At 45.5% G+C, this 27,726-nt stretch overlaps 1 protein-coding gene across 1 annotated transcript; it reads right to left on the bottom strand.

Annotated features, from left to right (window-relative positions):
• Nucleotides 1–9,804: 9,804 nt before the first annotated feature.
• LOC307238253 (SUN domain-containing ossification factor) lies at nucleotides 9,805–26,519 on the bottom strand. The gene is made up of 23 exons (XM_080011182.1): nucleotides 26,393–26,519; nucleotides 22,964–23,075; nucleotides 22,234–22,359; nucleotides 21,619–21,869; nucleotides 21,307–21,411; nucleotides 21,062–21,185; nucleotides 20,865–20,982; nucleotides 20,527–20,651; nucleotides 20,369–20,436; nucleotides 20,152–20,259; nucleotides 19,656–19,761; nucleotides 17,896–17,951; nucleotides 17,027–17,109; nucleotides 16,801–16,866; nucleotides 16,634–16,690; nucleotides 16,459–16,531; nucleotides 15,033–16,295; nucleotides 14,789–14,876; nucleotides 14,128–14,232; nucleotides 12,444–12,601; nucleotides 11,467–11,561; nucleotides 11,260–11,315; nucleotides 9,805–10,516 (listed from the first exon to the last, which is right to left on the bottom strand). The coding sequence occupies exons 1-23, from the start codon at nucleotides 26,446–26,448 to the stop codon at nucleotides 10,034–10,036; spliced, it is 3,882 nt and encodes a 1,293-aa protein (XP_079867308.1). The 5' UTR covers nucleotides 26,449–26,519; the 3' UTR covers nucleotides 9,805–10,033.
• Between the last annotated feature and the right edge of the window lie 1,207 nt (nucleotides 26,520–27,726).

The raw sequence follows: 27,726 nt of genomic DNA, 5'->3' as shown, positions 1-27,726 counted from the left end.
GGAGCGGCGACGTGGAGAGATCATCTCCTCTTGGTACATGAAGCAGACCGCTCACTCCTTTAAAAAAAAAAAAAAAAAAAAAAAAAAAGGAAAGCGCAGCGTGGATCAGACGGTGAATCGCGATTTTTTTTTTCTTTTTTGGAGAACGGGCTGAGAGCCAATCCGTTCTACCCACTTGAGACGGAGGGCGGCGCCGTGCAGGACTCGGGGACTTTTCCACCAAAGCGCACCAAACAAATGAGCGTTGAACGACGCTCTCCTGCAGAGGCAGGACAAGCAAGCGCCGCGCCCGACCGGGGCGGTGTGCGCGCCTCGCCGCAAATACAAAGTTATTTAACACGCTTTTTGAAAAAGGCGGGCTGCACAGCGACGGGAGACCCTGAGCGAGAACACATGGGCATTTAGCAGAAAACGAGTGTGACAGCGGTGGTGAGCAGAACGACAGAACAAAATAAGAAATGATGCTCTGTAAGAAAAACGGGGGAGGGAGGGAGCGAGGGAGTAACACTGTGTTATTGTACATGTTGTTGCCATACCGGGAAGTGGCACAAAAGACGCCGCGTAGTTATATAACCGGAGAATAAGGTCTCTTGGCGCGCCCGTGAGAGGAACCTGTCAGCACAATAATTCCACGTGAGGCGTGAGCCCCAACATCAAGAGTAAAATAAGCCTTCATTAGACTGCGCGCAAGCTCAGGGTGAACACGGCATCAACACGCTCCATCATAAGCCGTAAGACGACCGGCATCCCTCTGCAAATCCTCCAAACAGCATGAGGGGAGAAGGGCTTACGGTAATTAGAATAGGCTCTGGGTGTCTCGCTGGGGCTCACACGGCGCTTTGATTTACTCCAGATACATATCAATTAAGGTATTTTTAGTTGCGCGCCAGTGAGACGGGAATCTCTCATCGTCGGAATCCTTGAAGGGGAAACCAAAAGTACTTTGGATGAATTTTGTGATCCGAGACCCCTGGGGATCCGTTCGCTGGGAACGTTTAGCGAGTGAGACCCGGAGTCAGAGTGGAGCGGAGCCGGTGCCGCCTGGATGCCGTGCTTAAACGCCCCATCGTCGTCATCGTCGTTGTTGTTGTTGTTGGGACAGGAAATCAGAGACGACTGTGAATTGGGCATGAAATTCAAATGTAACTTTGACGTAAAAAAAAATCCCATTTTGAGAATACCGATATTTGTCTTTATTTCCATTAGACAATTGAAGTGCACAGCTGTGTCCTGTGTTGCCGCAGACTCAGACCACTGCTAACTTAGTCACTGACACAGACGTAAATCAAAAAACAGCCTGAAAAACGTACCGTGGAAGGCAAAGGAAGAGCGACGTTCTGGGACTCCGCGGAAGAAACACCATGACACCTCATTTTCCTCCGAGCCCACTCTTTAAGGGAGCTGCAATCTGATGGATAAGGGGGCTAGATTAAAGGAAAATTGCATATTTTCACCTAAAATTTATTTTTAAAGTCTTTGGTCTTCGACCTGAATGATCCATTATCAAAATCGTTCGAATTGATCCAGTATTGAGAGAATATCTTCAGTACAACGCAACCAAGTTCTTCTGCGACGCCATTGACGCTGTATGTACGCTCAAAAAGAAGTACAACGTTTTTACCAAAAGGACGCATGCAGAACAAGAGAAGGACAAAATGACACGGTGATTTGGGTTTCCTTCGGCGTTTTCGGCGAGAGCCCCGAGGCGCGGCGAGGCCTTTTTACCCCCCGCCCTGAGAGCTCCCCTTGTGGGCGACCGGTCCAAACGCCCGCGCGTCGTGGCAGGGGGACGGACTTCCACCTCCGTGTCGACATCGTGACCTTTTCGTTTTTTCTTTCCTCATCTCGAAGCCCGCCAAAAGCCGCCGCCAGAGTCCTTCCGCTGCCACATTCTAGCTTCCTTCGCTGACGCCGTTGTTGCAACGCCCTCTCCGCGCCGCGGCTTCACTCTGCGCCCCCTGGTGGCGTGGAATGAGAAGTAAAACGGAGCTCATCGACCATTCTGGCAACGGTGGTTCTTGCGTCCTTTAAAGTATGCCTCCGCCTTGAAGCCATTCTCTCTCCTGTATGAAAAAAAACCCCCAAAAATGTCATTTGAAGTTGCCTATGGAGACGTTAGTGAAGCGAGTGCTGCCCCCCCCACCAGTTCCTATACGGTGGGTTTACAGAGGTCGTTACGAATGGATGCACGACCGTGTGGTGTCTCTTCAAATTATACACCAACACCTGCAACCACAGTGGGATTGTGCTGGTGTGAGGACCTACAAGGTTGTATCTTCAGCGCCTTTTAAATGTTTAAATGTTGGCTTATGTAATAAGGTTGGACGGTGGTGGCGGTGGTGGGCTCATTTCAACAAGAGATTTATATTCCATACTGTATCCGCTTCCGCCACCAACTACTGAAGACTTTTCTCCTTTGCTGTCTTTGTTGCAGGGTGAATAGCCTGATCTGTATTCATAACGTGAGCAAAAAGGACAAAAATATCAGCGGAACACAACCTTCCCGGGGGTGGGGGCACGTCTAGTCAACATGGCGCTGCGCTCTCCTGTTGCGTGCTGCTCTCACCTGGCAAGTTCTGTCCCGGGGGTAGGTGAGCGGGGTCAGGCGTGCACATGAAGAGGAGGATGCTGGGATTGACTGGGAAATGGGGGTGAGAGCGGTGGGGCGGCGGGGGGGGGTGGACCACCACCCCCATCACCATCATCCTCCTCATCATCCTCCTCCTCCTCCTCACATCCTCATCCGTGGCACGTAACCATGACGACAAAAGGAATATCAGGGTCGCCTCGCTTTCAAGGCTGGTTGCCAAGTTGGGGGTTAGTCAGTGTTTGCAGCTGCAGCACTCTGCCGCTGATTGTCTGTTTGTCGACCTCGTTTGAATTTAATTATATTGTAATACTGTAGTTTATTATTAAGAGTTTTGGCGCCGTCTGTTAAATTCCATTGAACATGTCACTGGGTATGGCTTATTTATTTATTTATTTATTTTTACCATGAATAACAGCTGGCAGAACAGGAATACGCAATAATACATGCCTGGCACTTTGCCGCCCAGCTAAGCCAAGCGAGTGCCGTTGCGTGGCTAAGTGCTGAGACAAAAGGCGATCAGTTTAACCTCATTGTTGTTGGTGTCTGCGGTGTAATGCGAGCACGCACACGGGGTGTACATGTGAGGTCATAGAGCGCCTCTCCACTTCCTCCACACGGCTAAGACAGAGATTCCCCGTGCGTACGCCGACCGCGTTGGCAAACGTGCTCGCCGCGATAATCTGCGGGTCACGTCCCGGTCATGCGGGACTGTCACCTCTCTCGATTTCGTTTTTTTTTTCTCCCCATATTCTGAGAAAGTCCAAAATGAGTGAATCACTTCCTGTACTCCCAGAATCCAATTTCTCCATGTTTTTAATCCTCTTTTTTTTTTTTTGTTGGAGGATGTACGGGCAGGATGAAGCCTCCATTCAAGTGGACGAGAGAAGAGTCCGTAATTATGGACTTAAATAAATACTAAATACCACCGGCTCAAAGCAACAGGTGCCAGCGATGGAGACCACAATGGAAATTACAGATCAAATTACAGCTTGATTGTGTTATCCCAATGATGCAACAAGGCATTGGATCCTTTATGAAGACTAGAGGAAGCCGCTTTAACCACCCTCCTCGCAGACTTTGTTGACTCGTAGCCTTAAAGACGGCGCACGGGGCGACGCGGCGTCAAAGTGCTGATATGTTTGATTGAACACCTTGAGAAACGAGCTCGTCGAGGCTGCAGCCGGACACGTGTATCATTGAAGGTCATGTTTGGCAGCTGGGCTGTGACTCATTCATCAGCTTGGGGAAAGGTTAGGCTACTGTGAAAGTGCGTGTCATACATGACCATTCTACACTATGGGCTGTGTGTGTGTGTGTGTGTGTGTGTGTGTTTTGGTGTGTGTACGCACGCCACTCCTTTGATTAGTCAACATGTCTCATCCCATTTAGGTGTGTGTGGCCATGTGTAGTAAGCGTGAGGATGCTCCGCCTGTGCAGGCACAACATCGTACGTCCATCTGTCCGCTGGTGTCACGCGGGGGTGCGAGGGCGCATGGGAGAGTTTAACCGTCATCGCCGCTCGGACGCCTCCGGGCTCGTCACGAGGGGGCGCGGCAATTCCCAGGCGACAGAGCGGCGCCGAGGAAATGAAACCCACGGAAGACATCAAGTGGAGGCACCCCCCCCCCGGAGGAGGCCGTCACTCATACGCATACGTCCTCCGGCTCGGGGATTAACCGAACGCCCCCTCCCCCGTCTGCCGCAGCCATTTGAGCGGCCGCCTCGGCCCTGCGCGCCGGCCCCGCCGAGCACCCACGGCGCAGAACGGGACGGCCGACGGACGGGCCGAGGGGTGAGGCTCGGCCCGATTGATTTGGAGCGGCTGCGGACGCCTTCGTCGGCCCCCACGCCAGGCGCCCCCCCCCCCCCCCGTCAGGACAGGACGTCGTGGCCTCCACCGCGAGGAGGATTCAACCTCGACGCTAAATCGCTCTGCTTTTTGCGCTGCGGCGCAAAAGGGCTGAAAAGTCAGGAAAATTGGGTCAGGAAACACAATAAGTATCGTGATTAAGATGGGGAAAATTAGCAAAACACTCAAAAAGACACTCAAGGGAGATGGGGGAGGGTCTACGACTAGAAATTTTAAATCCGCATTTTACGCCACTGGTCTCCAATGGTATCCGCATAACATCAAAGAACCAGCCCCCCTCCTCCGCAAATCTAAGAGAGCCCAGCACTCAAAGGATTATTCTCCTCCAATCAAATACACTCACAAACTGACGGGATCCCATCCCCAGCTCCCTCCCCCCGCCGCCTTCACGGACACCCTCCCACACTCAGAGACAGAGAGAGACAGAGAGAGAGAGAGGGAGAGAGACAGAGAGAGAGAGCGCGAGGGCGGGAGGAGAGTGATGCGGGGGGGGGGGGGGGGGGGTGGAGAGGAAGAGGGAATATCTTGTGTAACGTAACACCGAGAGTGACACTGAAAACGGCGCCGGCGCGAAGACGGAGCGAAGGGAACGCGGGGCAACAAATGAAATAAAGGCGTCAGCCACTCAAAAAGGAATCCAGGGAGGCCGGGTGGAGGGGAAAGGTCAACCACACGGCGGGAAGGAAAAAACGGGTGGAGGGGGGGAGAGAGAGAGAGAGAGAAGAGCGAGCTGCGGCCGAGCAGGGGTCGCGTTTGCGTCTCACCATTCTGACGGGGGAGACGAGAAGCCTCGGCAGATATTGCTGTCATTCATACTTATAAAGTGGTCAAATAATAATGACATTAATAATAAATATGGCTGCAGGCAGCAATACACGGGGTCCAGTTTGTTCGTTTTTCGATCGGATTTTTGTACGGTTGTAGATTTTCAGCTATTTTCCGGCATCTGGAAAAATCACAAAAACAAACTTTGTAATTACTTTGCATCACAATAATAATATTATTTCCTAAATATAATGAAAACATGTTAGTTTTGATTGCTACGTTATTGTAGTTTTTGTTCATAATATACAACTGGAATATTCAGTTGAATAGATTACTTGTCTATATTGTAATGCAGATAACCTTTATGGAATTTTAACATAAATTTGTCATTAGAATAATGATGGAAGAACTTGTCAATACTCAACACTTTCTGTCTGTTCATTTAAATCTGCTACATTAAGTTGTAGGAAAGTGTTTATACATGAGGTTTCCGAATTTTTTTTTTTAACTTTAAACCAAATCTTGTCATTGTTATAACTTACCTTGTTGTGTGTAAGTACATGTGCAGTCTCAGTGACGGTAGGTGACGTTGTGCCTTTTGTGCATCAATGACGCATTCAAATCGGTTTACGTATTTACGGAGATTTGCGATAGTAGTCAAATTCACGTAATTTTAGTGGTGACTTTTTTCCTTGGATTACATTTTCAGTAAATTACGTTTCCATGAAATATGAAAAAACTTTGTGGTATTTTTTTACAATATCACGGCTCGCTAGGTCTTGAACACATCACTCACTCGAGTGGATTTAACTGGATGTGGTCACAAGTCTTTGAGGACCACCACAAAGTAACGGGGACCACGGATATAAAATATCAATGGACCAGAATCTACAGATATCTACCAGATAGAAAGTACATAAATATATACCTAGATGTATAGTTTGTAATGTCGAGCCACTACAGAGAGACGAGTCAACACCGTACACTGGACATAGTGCCAATATACATTCTGAATCACAACCTGCACAATTATAGTAAATATCACAATGATGTCATAAAGTGTCTTACTCGAAATATCATCTGGTTCATTTTGTTTATGAACAGCGTGACAGTGAAGCACAACCAGCTGAATATTGGGGGTCAAAGTTGTTCAGTTTTTTACAAATATGCTCCGTATGTGGATCCATTTGGATGAAATGTAACCCACGGGATGCTTGTGCCATACCGGTTTAAACGACACCTCAACTGTGTTTATAGCTTATGTCATTGTTGTGCTCCAGATACTTTTCGCCGGGTTGGACATATTTTGGTGTTAGATGCATTGGACCGTGTCTGTGATACCTGTCAAATTTGGTCAGTTTTTCCACTTCCCCCAAAAAACAAAACAAAACAAGAAAGCAAAAGTAATATAAATAAATATTACTCAATTTCAGTTTGGGTCATCATTTAGACCAATACACGCACACACATATATAATTTATATGTGTATAGTGTGTATAATAATAACACACACACACACACAACTCTGCAGGTTATTTCCTCGCTGCTCCAAAGCTCTGGGTTATTTTACAGGCACAGCAGCATAACATCACAGTAGAAAAACTAATATATAGGCATAGCACAGTGAGAGTAGTCCATAAAAGACCTGGGATAAAAACACAGTCCCGGGGAAAAGAGGATTGCAGCCCTGCATTTACAGATAATCTTTGGGACGAGGGAGGGCGAGAGAAACCAGGAATTCTGTTAACAAAATGAAGGGGAGAAAAAAAAAAGAGCATCAGGCACGCTTATCTCTGAAAGGCTCCTGCTACCCAACCAGGGTAGGATAAATAAAGAGGTTTTAACCTAATTTCTCATATCCACCACACCCCTCTAACCCTGCCCGGCCAGAGGGAGGAAGAGTCACAGAAAGACGGGGAGAATAAAAGGCAGACACAGTCATACATGGGAGAGGGAGAGGGAGTTCAAAAATCGAATACATTCTGTTTTCCCATGGCAATATTGCCGTCTCTCTATGAAAATGCTTTTGGTCAAGGTTGTGCGTCAAATGATTTAACTGTGGCTTTCAAAAAGTCATTTCTATTGCACTGCACGCCGAACCACTGGACCAGAGTGAAAAATTCATTATTACAAAATGGGTCACATTTTAGAGAAGCCCATTTTAATGTTCTAATTTAATGCTGTAATTGCCATCATTTTAAATAAGACAAGTCGGAGCTCTGCATATTTGTGCAGATCCGCCGCCACGGCTGTGCCACACACTGTGACAAAAGCAAATGAATTCATGGGAAGATGGTATTTGCCTTGAAACTGTTCCCCTATCAAGTCAGCCATCTATTTCATAATAATGACTCATCAAATGGGATCAGGATATGCTGGATCAAAGCTCAGGGACCAGTGTTTCAACGAAAGATTACAGTGCCCCCTGTTGGACAAAAAACAGAAATACATTCTATCCAAATTCAAATCATATTGAAACAGACAATGACAAGGAGCAGGGACAAAAAATTAAATATAATGTAAGAAAAAAAATCACACTGAAGATCCCGATCATTTGGGCTTGCCTGGTTTGTCAATATAAGATACACAAATGTATTCATCTGGGCGTTTGTCATGTTGTTCAGTGAAAGAGCAATTTAAATTGTATTTCCTTTGAATATAATCACCATGGACACCAAATCTCTTCATCCGAAATATATAAAACATTAAGACTGCTTTTACAAAAAAGAAAAAACATTTTAAAGTGGACGCTCTTCTGCTAGATGTCTATGCCCTTATTCTTATTTGCTTTTATATAATGCATTTTGTGTCTTATGTGAAGCACTTTGAATTGCCCTGTGTTTGAAATGCTTTAAAAATAAACTTGGCTTTCCAAAAGAACAGTGAGTACCCACCTGAAAAATGAAATCATTCACTGCACTCAACCCGAAAGCCCCAGTGAAACCATGAGATGGTAGGACCATCTGGATCTATAGATATAGTCCTGCAGCGGAAATATTGCTTCTATTTAAGTATTACAATGATCCATTTTAAAAGGAAGACCGCATTTTCGTGAATAAGGCTCAGTTAATTGAGGTTCCCACTTTGTGATCCGATACGTTTGTTGGGAAATGAAGCTGAGGTGTTTCTGTAAAACCTCCATCTCCACCTCCATTAAGCCGCACGCTCGGTGACAATGAGGCAACGAGGGATAGGAAGGCTCTGCTGCTCGGTCTCAGTACTCTCACCTTGGATCACGTGGGTGCCAAGGTGTGTCACGCTACCGGCATTTCTCCTTTGCTCATGACAGGTTTCTGTACTTCCATCCGATCGGAAGTCTTCCTAGAAGCTTACGTGTGACCCCGACCTTGCCCTTTCACCTTGGGTGGGGTGGAGGGGTGGTTTCAGGCTCCTGCAGCAACGCAAGCATGTGTTGCACAGGCATTAGGTGTCATTAGGTAGCAGTGGCAAAAGAGAAAGATAATGTAATTCAGCACAGGAGGCACTTGACCTTGTCTGACACACACACACACACACACACACACACACACACACACACACACACACACACACACACACACACACACACACACACACACACACACACACACACACACACACACACACACACACACACACACACACGTAAACAAATAAGCCCAGAAAAACACTAAAACAAAGTTATCGAGCAAGGACAAACCGTGTTAACGTTATTTTTGGATTCCCCTGGCTCTTTAGCACCTGGAGTGCACCTCAGATTGCTGTGTTTGTGCATCAAATGATAGGCCTCCTTAAAGAATTCAACAACTAGAATGTGTTCAACTGCCACTTTTGAATCTAGAGGTGTTTCGTTTATGTGCGGCAAATTTCACCCCCATTTTTATTCCGTGAAATGTTTTATTCACAAGACGAAGTCGCAGCGGTAAGTCTCTTCTTCACCTCTTTCCTCCTCTGCCTGACATTACAGCAAGATATTCTTCATAAATATAAACCCTTTAGGGCAATCTGAGATAACTTGTTTTTAAGTAAAACAATTGCTGCAGGTAAGGTAATCTGTAAGATTATTGTTCAAATAAAAACCCATATTTGTCATATATAACTGGCGCTTTGTAAGGAACAATTCAATGTATTTTCATGATACAAGTGCTCCTCTCCTCTCCTGTACAGCATATGCTGTTTGTTGGTGTCAGGGTCCGCCTTTCCCGGAAAAAATTCCAGGATCGGGCATGTGCAAGGACTGAAAGGGAGTCGCAGTGAATTTGATAAAAGTTGTGGTCAGTAAACTGTCGATATGGATGAACATTCACCAAAAAAATAAAACCGTACCCACGAATGAAAAAATTATCCCAACGACCCAAAATAAACAATCAATGGCTCAGAACAAGAGATACTTACAAGAAAGGATGCTGCACCTGGATGCAGAGGGAAAAAAAAACAACAAAACAAAGAAAACTTTGCCGTTTCAAACAGAACATGTCACTGGTCCAAAAAAGACGATCTTACGGATTGACACTTCAAGTCGAAAGGAAAGTGGTCGATATAAATCATATTAACTGATAAAAACTAACTGTCATCTGCTAAAACAACAGTCAGAGTCAGACAAAAAAAACAGATTTTAATGGAAAGCTGGGAAGACTCATTCCATCAGATTGAAACATATAAAAGCCTGACGAGGACTGAACCGCAAACATGGGTCGATAGCAGCAAAAACGAAAGCTAAACAGTGAAGGGATTGTCCGATGTCAAAGCTTTGAAGCTGCCAACAGCTACAGGAGACCAGACGTCCTACGCTCCTCTTCAGGAGAGTCTTTTTTTTGGGGGGGGGGGGGTCAAACACGACCCGAGAGTACGGGCTTGGCCCCGAACGTCCCTGAGCTCTGCTCGGTGGCCCGTCTCATGAGGTCCTGCAAGGTGGAGACAGGCAGGGAGCCGCTGCGGCTCCGCCCGGGCGCCCGCAGCGGCTCCGCCACCGCCTCGCCGGGTCTGGGCCGCTGGCGTCTCAGCGCCCGCTTCTCCGCCCGCGTCCGGGCCGGCGGGAGCCCGGTGCAGATGCGGGAGCACGTCGTGGCGATGCCGCAGAAGGAGGTGTCGTCCGAGTGGGAGGAGGCCTCCGAGCTGCCTTCCGAGGGCGAGTCCCTGAAGGTGGAGCCGAGCGACTCTCGCAGCATGGAGGCGGGGTGGGCGGCGAGGGATCCCCCGTTGCACACCACCGCGCCGTAGGGCGGGGGCAGAGCGGAGGGAGGACAGGGGGCGAGAGGCTCCACCTTAGCGCTGGGTTTCGTCTTGCAGCGTCGCTTCCGCGTGAAGAATGACTGAGAACGAAGCAATCAACAAGCAGTGGTGATAATATTCATCTGAAAATATCAACAATGTTAACATTCACCACTTACAATTAATCCAGTTGAAATTTATTTAATTTATAGGGCAAAAACAAGTTTGCCCCAAATCTCTTCCCTCCAGAAATTTGAAAGAGGGCATGCAACACCCTCATGTAATAAAAGATGTAATACTACAAGGACGGGTTAAGCTCTCTCACATATTTAGACTTTTAAAAGAGTCAACGGATCCAGATGATCTGACAGGAAATGTAGGAAATGGAAAGAATAAGAATACATTTCAGGAATTGTATTCTTAGGGCTGAGACTTAGGGCTGCCATTGAAAATTCAGTACTTCTACTGTTCCTTGTTTACTCACAAAGTACTTTGTTTGTCACATTGCCCTCCATGTTGACGACAGCATTTTTCAAAATAAACACGTATTGCCATCAAAGTTGAAGACATCACAGGAACATTTGAAAAGATTTGAATTCCAGAGCCCATCAAAAGCATGGCTACGTCTACGCTTATATCGTGTGCACAACATAAAAATGGTTCATTCGTGTTTATTATTCTTATTCTCGTCACTTTCCTCATCAGCACTTCTACTTGTATTGAAGTAAATGATCTCTGCTATAACGCTTCCCCTCCACTTAGGTCAGATTCCCCGTCCGAGTTCCACCTCTGGTCTGTATTTGTCCTTTAAATAAACTCTACGGTAGATTTACACCGTCCGTACCTTATCTTCATCTGGACAAATCTCCTGCGTTTCCTCCGTGTAAAGATTCTCCGGGTCTGTGGGACAGAAGAACGTCTTTTTTTTTTCTTTTTTTTTTTATGAGGCTGGTGACTCAGAAGCCTCCATTAGAAGATGAGGTCAGAGAAGGAGAGCTGCCAGAATCACCTCTTGTGTTGGTGCGCTTGAGACGGTCGGGAAGGCGCTTACCTTTAACGCCGGCCAAATGGAATGAGTCAGCGTCGTGCAGCAGGGGATAGGAGGCGCTCCTGCTCAAGCCTGCATCACCGCTGGAGGTGAACTGACTGTTGTGTAGTAAAAAAATAAAAAAAACTTTTTAAATCATAATAATAATATTAATAATGATAGTTAGAGAGCATAAGGACACAAAAGCAAAGAAGACATTTCTTTAAAAAAATAAGTCTAAGAAACTGGTAGAAACGTTTTGCTTGTGGAGATGTAACGTCCTTTCTGCTTGATACTGATCAGTGTTTGTTTTCTTGGATATTTCTTAATACCTTGACGCATCCGTCATCCACGTGCGCTTCAGGGCGGTGGGGTTCTCAATGTGTGGTCTGGGGACCCCCAGGGTGTTCCAGGGGGTCCCCGGGAAAATGATTAATAGTTCAGCTTCGGCGTCATTTCGTACGCAAGACGTCAGCGCCATTAGAGAATGTACAATAACGGCTGTTTTGATCAGTTTGGCTGTCGTTGCTTGGTGGATCTATGGTAACTATGGTAACTATGGTATAGAAAGGGATGGAACTTTGGACCAAATCATATCAAACAATACACTTCTATCTTCTCACATTGTCTCATCATTCTTTTGAAGGTAAATAAATACTATTACTTTGTTTTCAGCTTAAAAATATAGCTGTGGACCACCAGAATCGAGGTTTTTATTTGGAATTGCATTGCCATCAATTTTATTCATTCGTATTTAATTTGTACACTGAAAGAATCAATTTTATTCAATTCGCCTCCCTACATTTTGCCATATTAAGGAGTCATGATTATGTCAATCATGATTAGTCATGATTAGGGCAATATTTCTGAAAATTGCTCCCTTTCCAGGCAGCCTCCCATAGACAGAGACCACATCTGACTAAGGTATCTTGTGATGAGATTCATTCTTGAGCACTTCCTCTTTTGTAATTTAGGGAAAAATAAAAAATAAAAAAGGTTACCTTTCGGGACAGCAGTAGCTGTAGCTCTTGGGGATACGCGGCGCAGGGAGGGCTGGCGGCGGCGCGGCGGAGCTGCACTGGTAGTTGAAGTACAGCAGGAACCCCAGTAACAGAAACAACAGCAGAGACAGCAGGAGGTAGCTCTGTCTGTCCGACACCTATAAGGCAAGGCCACAGATTATCAAAGGGCTGCGTTATGGCAGGAGGTGACACGACAAAGGGAGAGGGAAAGAGAGACAAAAAAGAAAGCTGTACAGGCTCAACAAGGGATTCTCAACTTTTTTCCATATCAATGACCCTCAATGGATGTCTCAGACTCTCTGTTACCCCCATCTGAGAAGATGGGGGTAACAGTTATTGTTATTGTTTTACTGTTAAAAACCCTGTGTCAACCTGCTAATTTTGTTGTGAAAACGGTATAACAATAACAATCAACCCACTAAAAATAGGGGACTGACACCATTCCCATTACTAGGAGCAATGCCGTTTTCATGCCGACGTCATGAACACCTCGGAAAAGGGGCGTGTCACGGCTCCAGTGTGATTTGGAATGAAACAGTAGAGGAGACAGCAACATAAAACTGTAAAACTTGAAGAAAAAACGAACAAACTATTTTGAGCCGGTCAAAAAGAATCGTAATCGTTCATGAACGACCCAACACGACAGTAGAAGCAGCGTGGAGCAACCGGGGCCCTGCCGATGCGCACCCCAAACAGATGCGTGCACCGCCCCTTCAGCGGCGGGGAGCGGGGATCGCCTTTGGCCGACGCTGGAGTGACTGGGAGCCCGGCGGGGAGCGTGGGGGGGTTCTCCGCCGTGCTCCCCACGGTGCTATCCCCACACTCACATTCACATTCACACTCAACATTTCACGGCCCCCCATGCGGAACAAAAGTCAATAACTTCTGATTTTGATTTTGGATTCTTAGTGGGATATGAAATGATGGCATGATACACGGATATTCCTGTCTATTTATAGGCCGACGTCCGGTATTTTATTGGGCCTCGCACCTCGCCAATAAAGGGGCCAAAATTAGCGGGTGGACCCGGGTGTCCAGTTCACATCAGAGCCGATCGGAGATGGAGCCGATTAAAACCTGTGTCTATCGCAGGGTCATTTGACCCAGGACTGAGACCTGGGTGTTTCCTTTCCCACTGATGGCAAATGCCGAATGTTAGCGGGTGTCACCAGGTTCATGGTGCAGTGGGAAAGGGGGATTAGATAGGATTAGGGAAGTCAGGGAGACAACAGTAAAACTATGATCAAAACAGCCATTATTGTCCATTCTCTGACAGCACCAGTGTCTTGGAAGTGAAAGAGTGGTGAAGTTTAACTTAATAATTTTGCCGGAGACCTCCTGGAACCTCTTGAAGCACCACTAGGGGTCCACTGGATCAAACATTGAGAACCACTGACGGAAACAATGACATGCACCGCTCATTTCTTTCTGAAATCTGTATTCCTATTAAAGCACTAGAGAAGGTCTTGGACGGCTTGGGTCTTGTGTAACGTGTTGGTGATGGAGTGAACTCAGTATTCTCGAGTTACCAGAGCATTTATCAGCCAAGAATTTTTCTCAGCGTTGTGTGCCAGGAGGACCCATACAGTGATCCTAGTGCCGAACCTTTAATGAAACCCTGCTTGTTACCCTTAGGAGTTTGTATTTGGGGATTAGTGCCTACCTCGCGCTGCAGCTGGCTGACCCTGACAGACAGGTTAAGAACCAGCTGAGTCATGTTCTTCAGCTGATCCTGCAGAGCCTGGATGGACTCCGTCTGGCGCAGGTCCTAGAAGCCCAGAAAAGGCAATCGATCAGGTGGAGAAGCGGAGAAAGGGGGAAATGGAGAACGAGAAAAAACAGAACCGACTCACACATTTGTAATAGTCAGTAAGAATATGAGAACGCATTGCCGGGTGTTAAGTGTTGCAAGAGTTGAAGGTTGAATGCTTTTGGAAAGGAAAAAGAAAAAAATGGGAACATTTTGTTCAGGTATTTTCTGCGGCTACTCTGCATCTGTTCCTGGCATTTTACTGGCAATGGAAATGAAAATTCATCGGTTGACTTATTTTTGCTAGTATCTACCGGGCATACAAAAAGGAAACTGATCTTAGGCCTAATTGTAAACTTTTATAGTGCAGAGAGCAGAGGTTAGTAAAAGGTAAGAGAGAAGGTTATGAACTAGATCATTTGATGAACTCAACTGGATTAGAGGTTTCGTGTACTGTAGGTCAGACACAATGTCAGTGATTAAGCACCGAAATAAATCTAACCTATATTTTCAAGGCTTCATATTTGCTAAATTGAATTTAAGAGATCATTTTAAGACTTTTTAAGATGCTCACCTGTTCCTCGGCCATCCTGGAAGTGTTTTGTAGCTTTGTAATGGTTTTGTTGAAAGCCCTCTGCATCTCCTCCATCTGCTTACGGTACCTCGAATGCAACAAAAGTGAACAGAATTACAATCTGATACCAGCAACACCATCATGCTATCAGTTCACCCTACCAATTCGGTGAGTTGTCCTAGTTTCTGGAAGTGTCTGTGTGTGTGTGTGTGTGTGTGTGTGTGTGTGTGTGTGATCCCCTCACCTCTGGCTAAGCTGCTCCAGGTAGCGTCCACTCAGAGACATGTTCATTTCCAGGGCTTTGATGCGGTTGTTGAGCCTCATGAACACAGACTCCTTCTGGTTGGATCCGTGCACCGGGTTCCCGTTCCACTGCTCCTGCTGGAGCTCGGCGTAGAACTCGGTGGAGCTCAGGTGGGGGGTCGTAGGGGATGGGTGAGATGGGTGAGGGCCGCTGGACGAGAGGAGAACGTCCTCGCCGGCGCTTTCGGCTTTGGCTTCGGGGGCTGCAGATTGGCCGTGGGGGGGTTCGGAGTCTGCGGTCATGTTGTTTGGAGTGGGGTGGGAGGCGTTACGGGGGGCGGCCTCCTCATCCTCTACAGGGGGGAATGTAGGGGGTTGGCCGTCCTGTAACGGATCGCCCGCATCTGGGGACGGGATGGCAGCGTCCAGTTCCGGTTGCTTAGCATCCCAGGGTGGAAGTTGCTCCACCGCAGGACCCTCACTGGGCGTCAACACACTGGCTGTGGGCTCCTCCCGCTCCTCCTCCACCTGTACGTCCCAGCTCTGGTCTGGACCCAGCTCAGTGGGCTGCAGTGGCTCCACCGTGGGGGTAGGGCTGAGGGTGGGGGTGGCAGTGGGAGGAGACTTGCTGGCACTGGGTTCAGGGAGGTTTGGGATCTGACTGGGCTCCAGGGGTGGAGGCTTGGACCAAGCCTCTTCCTGGGCTGCTGAGGATTCCACTAGAGGTCCCGCCGCCTCTGAGGGGTGGTGCCCATGTTGTGTTTCTTTCTTGGGCCGGTGGGGCTTGGCCTGCGGAGGCTGCGGTTGTGGGCAGGCTGACGGGGGAAGGGGTAGCAGCCAGGTGGGCGTCACCGTTTGAATGCGCTGAGAAGCCGTCGGCTCTCGTTTCGGCATTTGGCATGTCCTCCTTTCGGACAGCAGGGCGGAGCACCACTGGTGGAGATACTCTGAGAGGGAGGTCGCGCAGGAACAGGAAGAACTGAGGGATGTTGCACAGTAGTCCGAGCCTTCTTTCTGTCGCCGCTGCTCCTCTTTCTCCTTGCGTTCTTCCGTATCATCCTCCTTATCCAGGAGGGTGATCGTAGAGCTGATGTGTTCCTCCTCGTCTTGCGGCAGAGGAGTGACAATCTCATCCTTCGATGGCGGAAGCTCTGGTACGGCGCTATCCGTGGCGGGTGTCTCTGGAAAAGAGATCTCCGGGATGGAGGCTCTGGCTTCGACGGTGTCCGAGGTTGAGGGGGTTTCTGGCTCTTCAGTGTCGGGCCTGAAATGAAAGTGGATGCACTTTGAGTTGAGTATTCTGGGGTCTCTCCAATGTGTCTGTTGGATTGTTCAAAAATAAAACTAAAAAAACTAAAAAAAACAAACTGTTAAAACATTGATGGTGAATATTTTGCAGTATCCTAAGAAGACTGCCTGGTACTCACATCGTGGAAGGGTTTGAAGCATCAGCCTGAGCTTTGCTTTCAGTTGCGTTTAAGTCCTGGGCTGAAAAATTGCCTTCAAAAAACAAGATTTTCTTTTTTTTAAATGACAAACAAATTGCAAACGAATGCCATTAGGCCAAGAATCGGAATCAGTCATGACGCAGTAGAATCTTACCTTGACCTCCGCCAAGTACGTTGACGGCTAAATTATTCACCATGTTCAAGATGACATCTGATGGGACAAAGACACCAGTAAGAACCTACACTGTACACAGACACACAGAACTGGCATGGAAGCAGTGACCCAGATCCACAAGGAAGTTTATGACTGGCAACACTGACCCTTGGCTGATCCAATCAGATTATTGGAAGACTTGACTTCACCTGGAACCGACCCAGGAAGATTATCTGGAAGAGATTCATCAGTATGTTTAGCCACTTTCAGTTTAATCTCAAACCACTCGAGACAATTGAAGGTCACAAGGTGGCTCAATTCGGTTTCACATTATTATTATTATTATTATTATTATTACTACTACCATTATAATTATTATTATTGGACGCTCACCTAAGTCGTCATCTTGACCATCTGTTCTCTCGGAGGGGTCCGCGATCAAATCATACTCTTCCACCATGGTGGTCCCAAACACCCTGGAGAGCAGATCACATGGAGGAAAATCTTTAAGCGAGCTTGACTCACTCTGACAAGCAAATAAAAAATAGGTTTTATTTCAGAGTCTCCAATAGGATGCAGAGGGAATTATACCGACAAAAACAACAACCCTGTCGGAGAGTTGAGATGAACGTTAAGTTGACATAGTAGCACATCCCTCTTCAATAACACAATAACTTGTCAAGGAGAAACATCAACAGGTATTAATTATTCTTATTATTATTTATTTATTTTTATTTATTTTTTTTTTTTTTTAAACACAGGGATAACATCTCAATCCATTAACCTCAGCAGTAACCATTCTGCCGGGGTAGTAACGGTACGTGGTGTTACCGCGTGTGCTGGTGCGTGCAAATTCTAATTCCTGTCTCTTGCCTCAAGGACAGTTGAAGTTTAGAAGACAAGTCAAGTCAATTTCAAACGGCACAATCAATTCTGTATGCATCGCTAAATATCCTGGTGAGAGTGGGGGGATGATTAACAGAATTGCCCACGATTGAATAACCTCACAGCGGATACTGTGTTTGATAAGGTGGTCTGAGACAGGATAATAAATACTATTCTTGAGAAAAATATAGAAAAATATGATAAAATAATATAATCCCAATTGCAAAAGACCGGGATTCTATGCTGACTAATATATGTATATGAAGCCAACATGGGAACTAGCTCAAGACCGTTTTTATATTAAAATGTTATGTTATATTATAATATAATGTATGTTTTATAATATTAAATACATTGTTTTTATTAAATGAATTTACCTTATGAGACTTAGTGGACAGAAATGTTCTGAGCCGAAGTGAGAGACCAGCTCCACCTGGAAAAAACAAGATAACAAAATGTAAAATCGTACATTTTGCACTGTAACAAGAGATATACTCTGTAGGCTGTTATGTGGGAACTGTAAGGACATGATTTTGCTTTGAAAAGAAAAACACACAATGAGCAAATCAAAATATAAACAGAGAAAATGAAATGGACGGCGCAGGCACAATCAAACCGATATCGATTATTACAGCATTCTGAAGCAGTTGTTGAATTATTGTACATGATTGACTCTGCTTATGCTTCTATTTTCTGATTAAGTAAATTAAGACAGTGGGGCAGTGTCGTGACAACTTGGTACAGACTTATTCAGAAGGCATATTTCAAGGACTATTTGTAATTACTATTTCTTTCTAGGTTTATAAAGGGATATAAAAAAAACAAAACGATAACCTTATTCCTAAATATTAATAGTCTGTGACAAACTGATGATTACAGTTTTAAATAAGAAGGAAGGAAGGAAGAGCAGTCCTGTCAATATGTAACCAACTTGAAAGCACACATCCCAAAAAGAAGCTGGAGGTCATTTGTTGTGTCTCTTTTTCTCCTCTGCTCTAAACCATAGATGTATTTCATCCCAGATGAAATACATCCCAGAAGAAATACATCCCAGAACTCAGATAAACGCATGCACAAACACCAACACCTGAGCCCCGCCACCCCCCAGATGAACCTAAATTCAACTTTGCTGTGCAACCGATTTAACCAAATCAAAGAGGCATACTATGAAGCAGGATAATGGCGTTAGTAGGGAGCATTTTGGGCTCGACTCTGGGCGTCGTGGGACACAACTGTGGCTTACTGTGCAGCATCGCCATGGTTACCGATGCTGCAATGCGAATGTGCTCCAGGCCATGTTAGGTTCAGGTTTACAGATGGAAAGACAGAAAAATACTTGCCAATACATCTTATTTAGCATTTAATTTTAGGCGTCTGCATTGACAAACACATTTATATTAAATAAAAATGTCATAGATAAAAAATAATAATAATTGCAAGTGCAACACAGCATCACAGGATTTCTTGTTATGGTCACGATTTAATCAAATCATTCATGCAGTATTTCAGATTTTGGTGGACTATTAAGGTGACAGGCTCACAGAACTGGGGCAAAACAGTTCCAGTGTGGGCATGGGGAGCGGCAGCATTTAAATTTAAAGCGACACATACACTCAAACAGAGCGTCAGGAACAAGAGAGGGGTTTTGACGTGTGTTAGAATGGCTAGAATGCATAATCTGAATGCATTAAAAAATAATTTTCAAAGACATCTTTTGGGGACCACAGAGACCTATATTAACCTGTTCAGAAGGAGCGTACTTGGTCCCCTTTAAGAAACCCAGAATATGGTACACGTAGTATGCCTGCTTAGTATACCCCTCTGACTCAGTCTTGTGATGATCTCCCCTCTCCAAAACTAAAAAACCCATCCCTGTCCGACGTTAAACATTGACTCACTCATGCACAGATCTCCACAAGAAAAACGCTCTAACCTTCATATACTTGATGAACATCTGAAGCGAGGGAAGAGAGAGAGAAATAAACAAGGGCGAACAGCCACTCCAAACACGAGCAGAGAGTTCACGTTATGTTGGCCCGGCTCACCAGAAGCAGCTTGATACAGCCTCACAGCCCTCGCTCTGCGCTGCTTAAAGAACGCGCAGCTTTACCGGAATGAGAACAGGGTTTGGCCTCACCTTGACATATTTAGCATACAGATGCTCGTCCAGTGGGAAGCTCTGCACCGTGCGCTCATCCCGACCGTGAAAGGTTCCAAGCTTGAGCCACTTGTTAGTTGGATATCTGAAGAAATGCATTTACAATATAATATGTTTAATGTCCTAGACATTCAACAGCCTCATGGTTACCGTGAGGTATAGACGCAGATCTTATCCTGGTTGTGGTTTTCCAACACATAGAATGAGGCTGTTGGAAAGAAAGCCTCCTTGGGGTGAAGGAATACCTTTGTTGTCATTGTAACACACTTCCAAGCCATCTAAATCGATCACTGTTCAATATTTTAATGATCAGATTTTGTTTCAGAGCATTCTGAAATGTGAGTGGAAAGTCAATAGAATAGTGCTGATATCCAGCACACACAACACACACACCACACAAAAAATTAAAAAAATAAATAAATACAATTAAATGAAAACACAAACTAGTATCAAATCCAGCCACTGCGGGACAAACCTGTCACTGATGGAGACCACAAAGTCTTTAGGGGTAGAAGAGAAGAGCTCAAAGTTGGCTATGTCCAACTGTTTCACCTGAATGGACTCGCACAGCTCAATGATGAACCTGAGACGGGAAATAAAAAATAAAAAATTGCCGAAATGGTAACAGCGACGGGGTTTGTTATAATATTTAACAACAAAAACCAAATAACTGATACGACTCTAATACTTACCAGATCTTATTGCTGCAAGGATTCAGCATGTACAAGTCCATGTTCTCCTTCAGGATGGCTGAAGTGCTCTTTGTAGAAAGAAGAACAAAATTCCGTTCAATGATCTTCCACATAGTGAGCACACAACGCTCTGCATGGATGTCTAGAGTTCCACATACTTTGGCCTCCGGGTTTGCCCCGAGAATTTTAGCTCCACACTCCACAGAGGCGTAGTTGTTGATGTTTTTCTGCACCTTTTTCGCAGGATGAGCGGCCCCGTTGGTCGGGGTCTGGGGAGTCTGAACTGTGGTGGAAAACACCACGAAAAAAAACTTGAAAAAATAGATTCAACTTCAGTGGCTCGACTGTAGAGTTGCACATAATACAATTTAATTTTCCATGACTGCCAACGGAGAAACTACTTTTGCGTCGAGATTTGGCGTTTAAAGCCACGGAATGTTTTGATACCCGATGGCGTCAACGCCATGCGGTGGACACCGTTAAAGAACGCACTTACTCTTCTCCTTCTCCACTTCCATCATCTTCCTCTTCCACTCGTCGAATGTGGGAATGTCCTCGGGGTCTTTGCTGCCGACGCCGGGCTCTGTCTCCGTGACGAGGGGAGTGCTCAAACCCTGTCACCGACAAACAAAATGAGGGAAACGCGCTCGGAAAAGGAGACACACATCCGCGACCGATTTGAAGCGTACCGACCTTATCCTTCAACATGTGTGACGTGTTGGCCCTGTGGTCTGGCTGAGTACTCAGTGAAGGGCTGCTGTGTGTTTTGGTGCCCGCAGTGTGAGCGTTAGAGGTGTTTTCCAAGACCACAGGAGGACTTAAGGGAAGGACAAATGAAATTAAATAATAAATACAGCTGAAATGAACCCGTCGGTAAACGATGCGAGAGGGCGTCGTTTCCGTGGTTGTTTAACTGTAATTATTTTAGCTGGACCCACCTGGCGTCGTCATACGGGTTGGACTCTGATTCACAGTCGGCCGAGGCCGGGTCGACATCGCTGTGCTCGGACGCGGTGACATCGGGGACATCGTCCTCTGAAACACTGATGTAGGACAGACAATGTTTGGCTTTCTGCTGTTGTTTTGTTTACACCAAAACTGTTTGAATTACATCAAGGTCGGAAAAGCAGACCAATGCTTGCATTCTAAAATAAAAATAACTTTATTTGATTAAGTTGAACAAACTAATTAAGTACGATTTTTTTTTCAAGATTTAAATCAGAGGGAGCTTCTTTGTGGTTGCCACCTACGTGTTCAAGTTGCGATTCTGAGAGCTCGGAGTTGCAGGCTGGTCTTCGGGCTCGGCAGCAATGGGTGTGACAGCGGAGTGGGGTGGGGGCGGCAGCTCCGAGTAGTGACCCGAGTCCTGGTCCTGCGTGATGGAGGCTTCGGGAAGCGGTTCTCCAACCTCCAGCTCGAGCGGGGGCACAGACCCCGGCCAGGCCCCGGGGCTCTCTGGCTCAACCACAAGCTCTGCCACCATTTCCTCTGCTTGGGAACCCTGAGGGGGGATGAGAGAGGTGCTAAGCTTCAGCTGGGATACAGAACGTTAAAACAGGCGGTCCATTAGCCACAGCATGAATGTATGTCAGATTGATGTGGTCAGTTTGGACACATAGGTCTATTAAGCGTTTTACAGAACAGTATCTATTCAAGGCATTCAATTAAGTACTTTAGTCTTTGTAAAGTCTTTGTAAGTAGAGTCTTTCTAAACCACATTGGTCAATGGTTATTTGACCATTTACATTATGTATGCATTCAAACATCCGTGTTTGCATCCAACCTCTAGGGGATGCAATTGCACCTCCGGTAATAACCGCCAGTTCTCCTGAGTTGGTCGTACGGTAAACAAATCAGCACTGTACCTCTATTTGCAGCTGGTTTTCATCCACCCTGTGTGTTGCCTGCTGCCCCTCCACCTGAGCATCGCCCCCCTTCAGCTGCTGACTCTCAGACACAGAGTGGACGTGTGCAACCCACCTCTCCCCAACCTGGATAAATACACACCGAGGGCGACAGGGTGAGGGTGGTAAACTTGTTCAGACTTCCCCAAAAACCTGCGCGAGGTACGCACGCCGCCTCTTCCATAAATAGAATCTCTGCCACTTGCAGTGCATAATCAGTGTCAGGCCTTCGAGCTCGGCGCACTGACGGATGTGATGTGACTGCTGGTATTTTGATATGCATTTGGCATGGCAGCACGGCTCCTGTACAGCTGGATGCACTTAAAAAAAGCCTAACAAGGTTTACAATGACATGAGTGAGTCTGGCATCAGGAGTCTGAGAGGCCTGCGTTACGAAGCCGCAGTCGACCTGCATGTGTATGTGGGTTAGTGCTGGGGATGGGCGATATTGGCTGAATAAAATACCACAATATTTCTTGACGAATACACTGACATATAGGTAGATAATTGAATGATGTTTGGGAGATGACTATTGATGCTTTCGTAAAATATTAAGACATAGAAACAATCATTAGTAATGTGGATTGAGACAGCATTCAACTATGTCACAATATTAGGATAACCAATACCCCAAAAGATATCACGTCATCGATATTCCATCGATAAATCACCCGGTCCGAGTTTGTGTTACCCTGTGATGATGGCCCCGTTCTCCCGGGTCTTCCTCCGTACTGATGTCCTGTGCGTGCAGGCAGCGCTGGTCCTCTTGGCGCGGCTCCGTGCAGCCAGCATATTGACTATGCCTGTTAGACATGGAAAGTCACACACAGAAGCAGTCAGATGCCTTGTCTGAATATGGGTCATTTGATAATACATCAAGGGAAATCCTCCTGGCCACCTGGGATTTTGGGCTTAAGGCTGGAGTGATAAGAATATTCACAAGGTCTTACTTCATTCTCACCACAGCATTTCATCATCGGGGCAATGAGTCACAGAGGCAGCGAGCCACGTCTCGATGTGCCAGCGTGACACTCTGAGAAAGACCAGGTGGACCGGACACCGTGTTGGACAGTTATCTTATCTCTACGCAGAGTCTGACACACCTCAAAATAGAGCTTTGTTGACTAGCTCCACTGGGTTGGCCACGCAAAGAAAATAGAACCTAAAATAGCTTCAGCTGTTTGTGTCAGAAGTGAGAAGTTAGTAGTAAATTGTAGTTAAATGTTAAATTGAAATGTCCAATGAAAATGATCATGCAAATAACTGCCAATAAAAATGTTGTCATTTTATATTTGTGTTGAAATCATCATAGTGTAAAGTGAAAGTTTATCTGCAATTTCTAACATAGGCTTAACATAGACTTAACCTAAATTTGGATGAAAACATCTGATTGCAAAATCTAACGATTTTACAAAATGATTGAGGTCAGCTCAAATAATTGCAATCAGATCATTATGTACTTATTGTGACAGCTCTTCAAACAATAACATGAAATAATGCCCCTATTCCTTTCTTAAACTGTATTTACTGGCATGGCAGAAAACAGGACAAGGTGAAAAGCCACTTTGTCCATTCATGGAAGGAAGGGACAGACAGTCATCAAGGGCTTGTGAACAGTTTCACAGTATCAGGAGGGAGGGGATTACTCGTCGTTTTGAGTTGTTTCAAAAGCCACAATTTAACACCAAATAGGCCTTGTTAACAACCCAGACCATTTTCTACATTCTGTTAAGGATTTGGGGTTTGAGCAGTCTGCTTGGCCACCAAGTTTGCTGGCTCAACTCATTTGTTGATCAGACTCAAAAACACAACAACAATGGTTACAAACAAGGAAAAAAAAAGGAAAATAAATAAATAAATAATTGTATATATATATTGCGTTCTAATTGAAAGCCAGTAGCCAAACCCCAAAGGAGCTCGGTGCTTCCTGGCATGAATAATTAACTACATAGCTATAAACAAAGGGTCTCTCCGCATGAGAGAGCCTATTAATTTTAATTGGAAACACTAAAAGCAAAGAAAAAAGACCATGTTTTAATACTATGGGACATTTTCCAGTTGTCATTGATCATGAATGACTTTTGTAAATCCTGATATATTTATTATGGGCTGCTTTGTATTTTTTTATTGACAAGATTAAAAAGTCAAGTATGTCTTGAAAAGATTGGGGTGCAGCTCAACACTTCTGTCAAGGTTCGTTCTGCCAATATCACCCTAAAAAATGGGCCTTAGATATGGACAAAATGGACAAGATGAGATTAAGTGGCACTTCAGAGATTCAGTATGACCTGATCCTCTTAGCCATTATCCAGTTCATCCATTCATGTTATTGTTGATGGGACACACTTCTGTGTGGTGTGGGTGTGGTTGGGTGTGGCTAGAAACAGATATTATGTTGCTTTCTTATCTCTCCCCAGCATTAAGTCAAAATACTTCATTTACGAGTCACATTGACTTGGACTTGAGTCGGATTTAACTTTCAAAGTTTATGACTTGACTGAAAATTAAGACAAAAGACTTGAACTAAAGCTAAATAGCAAGGCACCTTCATATATAAAGCCCACACCAAAACATATTTTTAATAATATTTTTGTCAACAAATTAATGAAGAAAATTTCGAAAAACATGGTTGCTTTTCTTGTTAAAATATGAATTCTGTTGTTTTAACATCTAGTAGCTGGGGAAACATTATTCTGTTTGGCTAAACATTTTAATCTCCATAAAAAGTGACATGAAATTAATTCGACCTCAACACTGTAGCATGCGTTTTAACATGAGAATTCTCTGTTTTACTTGGGATGTCACTCTCCCAACTTGAAATTTTGCGCACATCAAAATACAGACGGATGAATGAGCAACACGATTACAATCCAACCATTTTTTCCTCTTTTCCCAATAACCCACTAAATCACTTCCATTAGATTTCATTGTTTTGGGGTTAGGCAATTACAACATAATTCCTGGAGCGTTCCCAGCCCTTCACGTTTACCCTTCAGAAAGCGACCATCATTGGGCTTTATTCCAAAGACTGTATTCTAAACTGACATCACAGGCCAGGAGCCTAAAGGATGAATCATATCACTGTTGAATGTAGGCCAGCATCGTTATTTACATCTTACAGTACAACCAATCCAGGAACCCAGAGGAATGTGAGGATGCTCTCTCTCTCTCTAAATTAATGTTCAACAAGCATCAGGTGTAAAATCTACCACGACCACTGCGATCATCCCCTCCATCCATTCCGGCTGGACTATTTGTTGGGCGATCAGATTGCACTGATCCCCGACAGCATCTTTAAAAGCCACTGAGGTCAGGGGTCAGGGTTTGCAGGGTTCCAGCTTTGCAATGCGGCCGGTGAGTGTTGGCCCGTGGACCAGAAACACATCTGACTGCCACTGTAGGTGGGACCGGAATCAGAAGCACAATAGAAGCCTGGTACCGCATAGTAAAATTGTACCTTTTCCCTTTGAAATCGCACTACATTTGGAGTATGTTTCCCCGCTCCTGACTGTATTCACGATTTGCATTGTGTTTATACAGGATAGTGCAATGAAATGGAATACTTATTACATGTTGTCTATGTCTATACTATAAGTGTGTATGCTACAGTATGTAGTCTAGATATTATTCATCATGTACAGAAATATATAACTCATCTATCTCCATCTAACAATACATGTTTATATTTACACATAGACAATACTATATCGTAAGTGCCACTTAGTTCCTGCAATGGAGTTTCTTTCCATTCATCTTTAACTGGTGCATAGAGCACATTTTGTATTGTATATATAGACATTTATTATTATTATAGCTTGTTTTGTTTTGTTTGACTGTGGCATTTCGTGATCTTACTCCTCCGCATTACCAACACAAATCCCTTGCATATGAACACACGCGAATCCCCAGTTGCCGGATGACCCGCAGCAGCCGCGGCACTGAGCTAACGCCGATAAAACACCGTCAACACAGCGGCACAAGCGAGCCGGGAGCCGCGGCGCACCGGCTAACTAGCTCTAACTAGCTTTAGCCAACGTCGTCCTCCTCCCGCGGACGGTGCCCTATCTGACGGCGCAACGCGCAGCGACACCTGCGCCGTGAGGACGCGGCGTCCACTCACCAGCAGAGCGGCGCTACGAACAGCAGCACCGACGCACATCGCCACAGGAGTCTCATCGTCAACCTGCTCCTCCCGGGACCGACATCATCGCCGGGACGAAATACGCTCGTTCCGGTTCCCTGTCCCTTTAATCCTTCGGGGTTTTTTTTTCGGTAATAATGTGACGGTTGTTGGTTGTTTTTTTTGGGGGGGGGGGGGGGGGGGGGCGGTCTAACTTAGATTCCCCGGCCGTGGGCCGCTGGTCGTGGGCTGACAGGTGAAGCGCCGACAGGTGAAGCGCGGCTCCCACACCGCCGGTCAACCTGCTACTGCTGCGTTCGAGCGACGTGGGAACTCGGAGGGCTCCGAGCTCCCGCCTCCTACTCAGGGGAGCCGCAGGGGCGCGGCCATTTAGGGCGGAATTTCGAATTTCGAATCTCGCGGCGGATCGCTCCGGGGCCCGAGGCGAACTATTTGTGACTTCACATTAACATGACGTCACACGGCGTTTTTTTTTTTTTCTTTTGTTTTGTTTTTTTTACTCTAAAATGCGTAGGACTTCGACCTAATCTGTTCTGTAGTTTATATGTTATGCTAACTTCTGTTTTGTATCTTGTATAATTCGTGAGGATGCCACACAAATAAAGAATTAACGCGAACGGAAGCAGTGACCCCTTTCAAACTTGGAAAAGGGGGACTACCAGAGCAGGAGTTTCTAATTTCCGAGTTGTATGGGAACGCACCGTCCACTAACCGGCAGCGCGCGTCACACTCCTGATCCAATCAGGCCGCAGCAAAGCGGCTGCGCAGTAGGGTTCGTTCGTTTTGGCTCTGCTGTTTACCCGCATGGGTGGAGCCTCACCTGTGGCGCCTCAACTAATTCTCCAATCTCAAGTTGTTGTTCCGTTCATTCATTTAATTTAGGTTTAAATTCAAATTCGGTTTGAAGCGATACGAACGAAGCGTTGTCATCCGAAATGGAGTTTACTGGGATGACCAGCGGGAGCCATTGTTGGTGCACTTATTCGTCCCAGGACTCAACAGTGTTATTACACACTAGCAACCCCTGTTGGCCAAAATGTGTACTACGCCTATACAACGTTCAGATGAATCATAATTTGCCTCAATAACAATAAATGCGCCTTTATTATAATAATAATTATTATTATTATTTGTATTGTGTGGGCATTTTAATTAAATTTCCAGAGGGACCACAGTCCTTGCACATAATCAAATCCAATACATTTTATTTATGGAGCACTAAATAAATATATCAAAAATAAATATCATAATAGTTTGCCCTCTTCAATTTTCCCCCCATCATGGGTACCTTATTTGTGGTGCGACATAGACAG

This window comes from Zeus faber (genome assembly GCF_960531495.2).
Source record: "Zeus faber genome assembly, chromosome: 12".
Classification (NCBI taxonomy): domain Eukaryota; kingdom Metazoa; phylum Chordata; class Actinopteri; order Zeiformes; family Zeidae; genus Zeus; species Zeus faber.
Note: the sequence above shows the minus strand (reverse complement) of the source record. Positions and strands in the feature narration are given on the sequence as shown.

Excerpts from the sequence above, each read along its gene's own strand:
- LOC307238253 (XM_080011182.1), bottom strand. The coding sequence starts at position 26,448 with ATGAGACTCCTGTGGCGATGTGCGTCGGTGCTGCTGTTCGTAGCGCCG. Across the intron at positions 16,867-17,026 it reads TGGTCAAGATGACGACTTAG|ATAATCTTCCTGGGTCGGTT; the intron begins GTGAGCGTCCAA and ends AATCTCTTCCAG. Across the intron at positions 14,233-14,788 it reads CCAGGATGGCCGAGGAACAG|GACCTGCGCCAGACGGAGTC; the intron begins GTGAGCATCTTA and ends CTGGGCTTCTAG.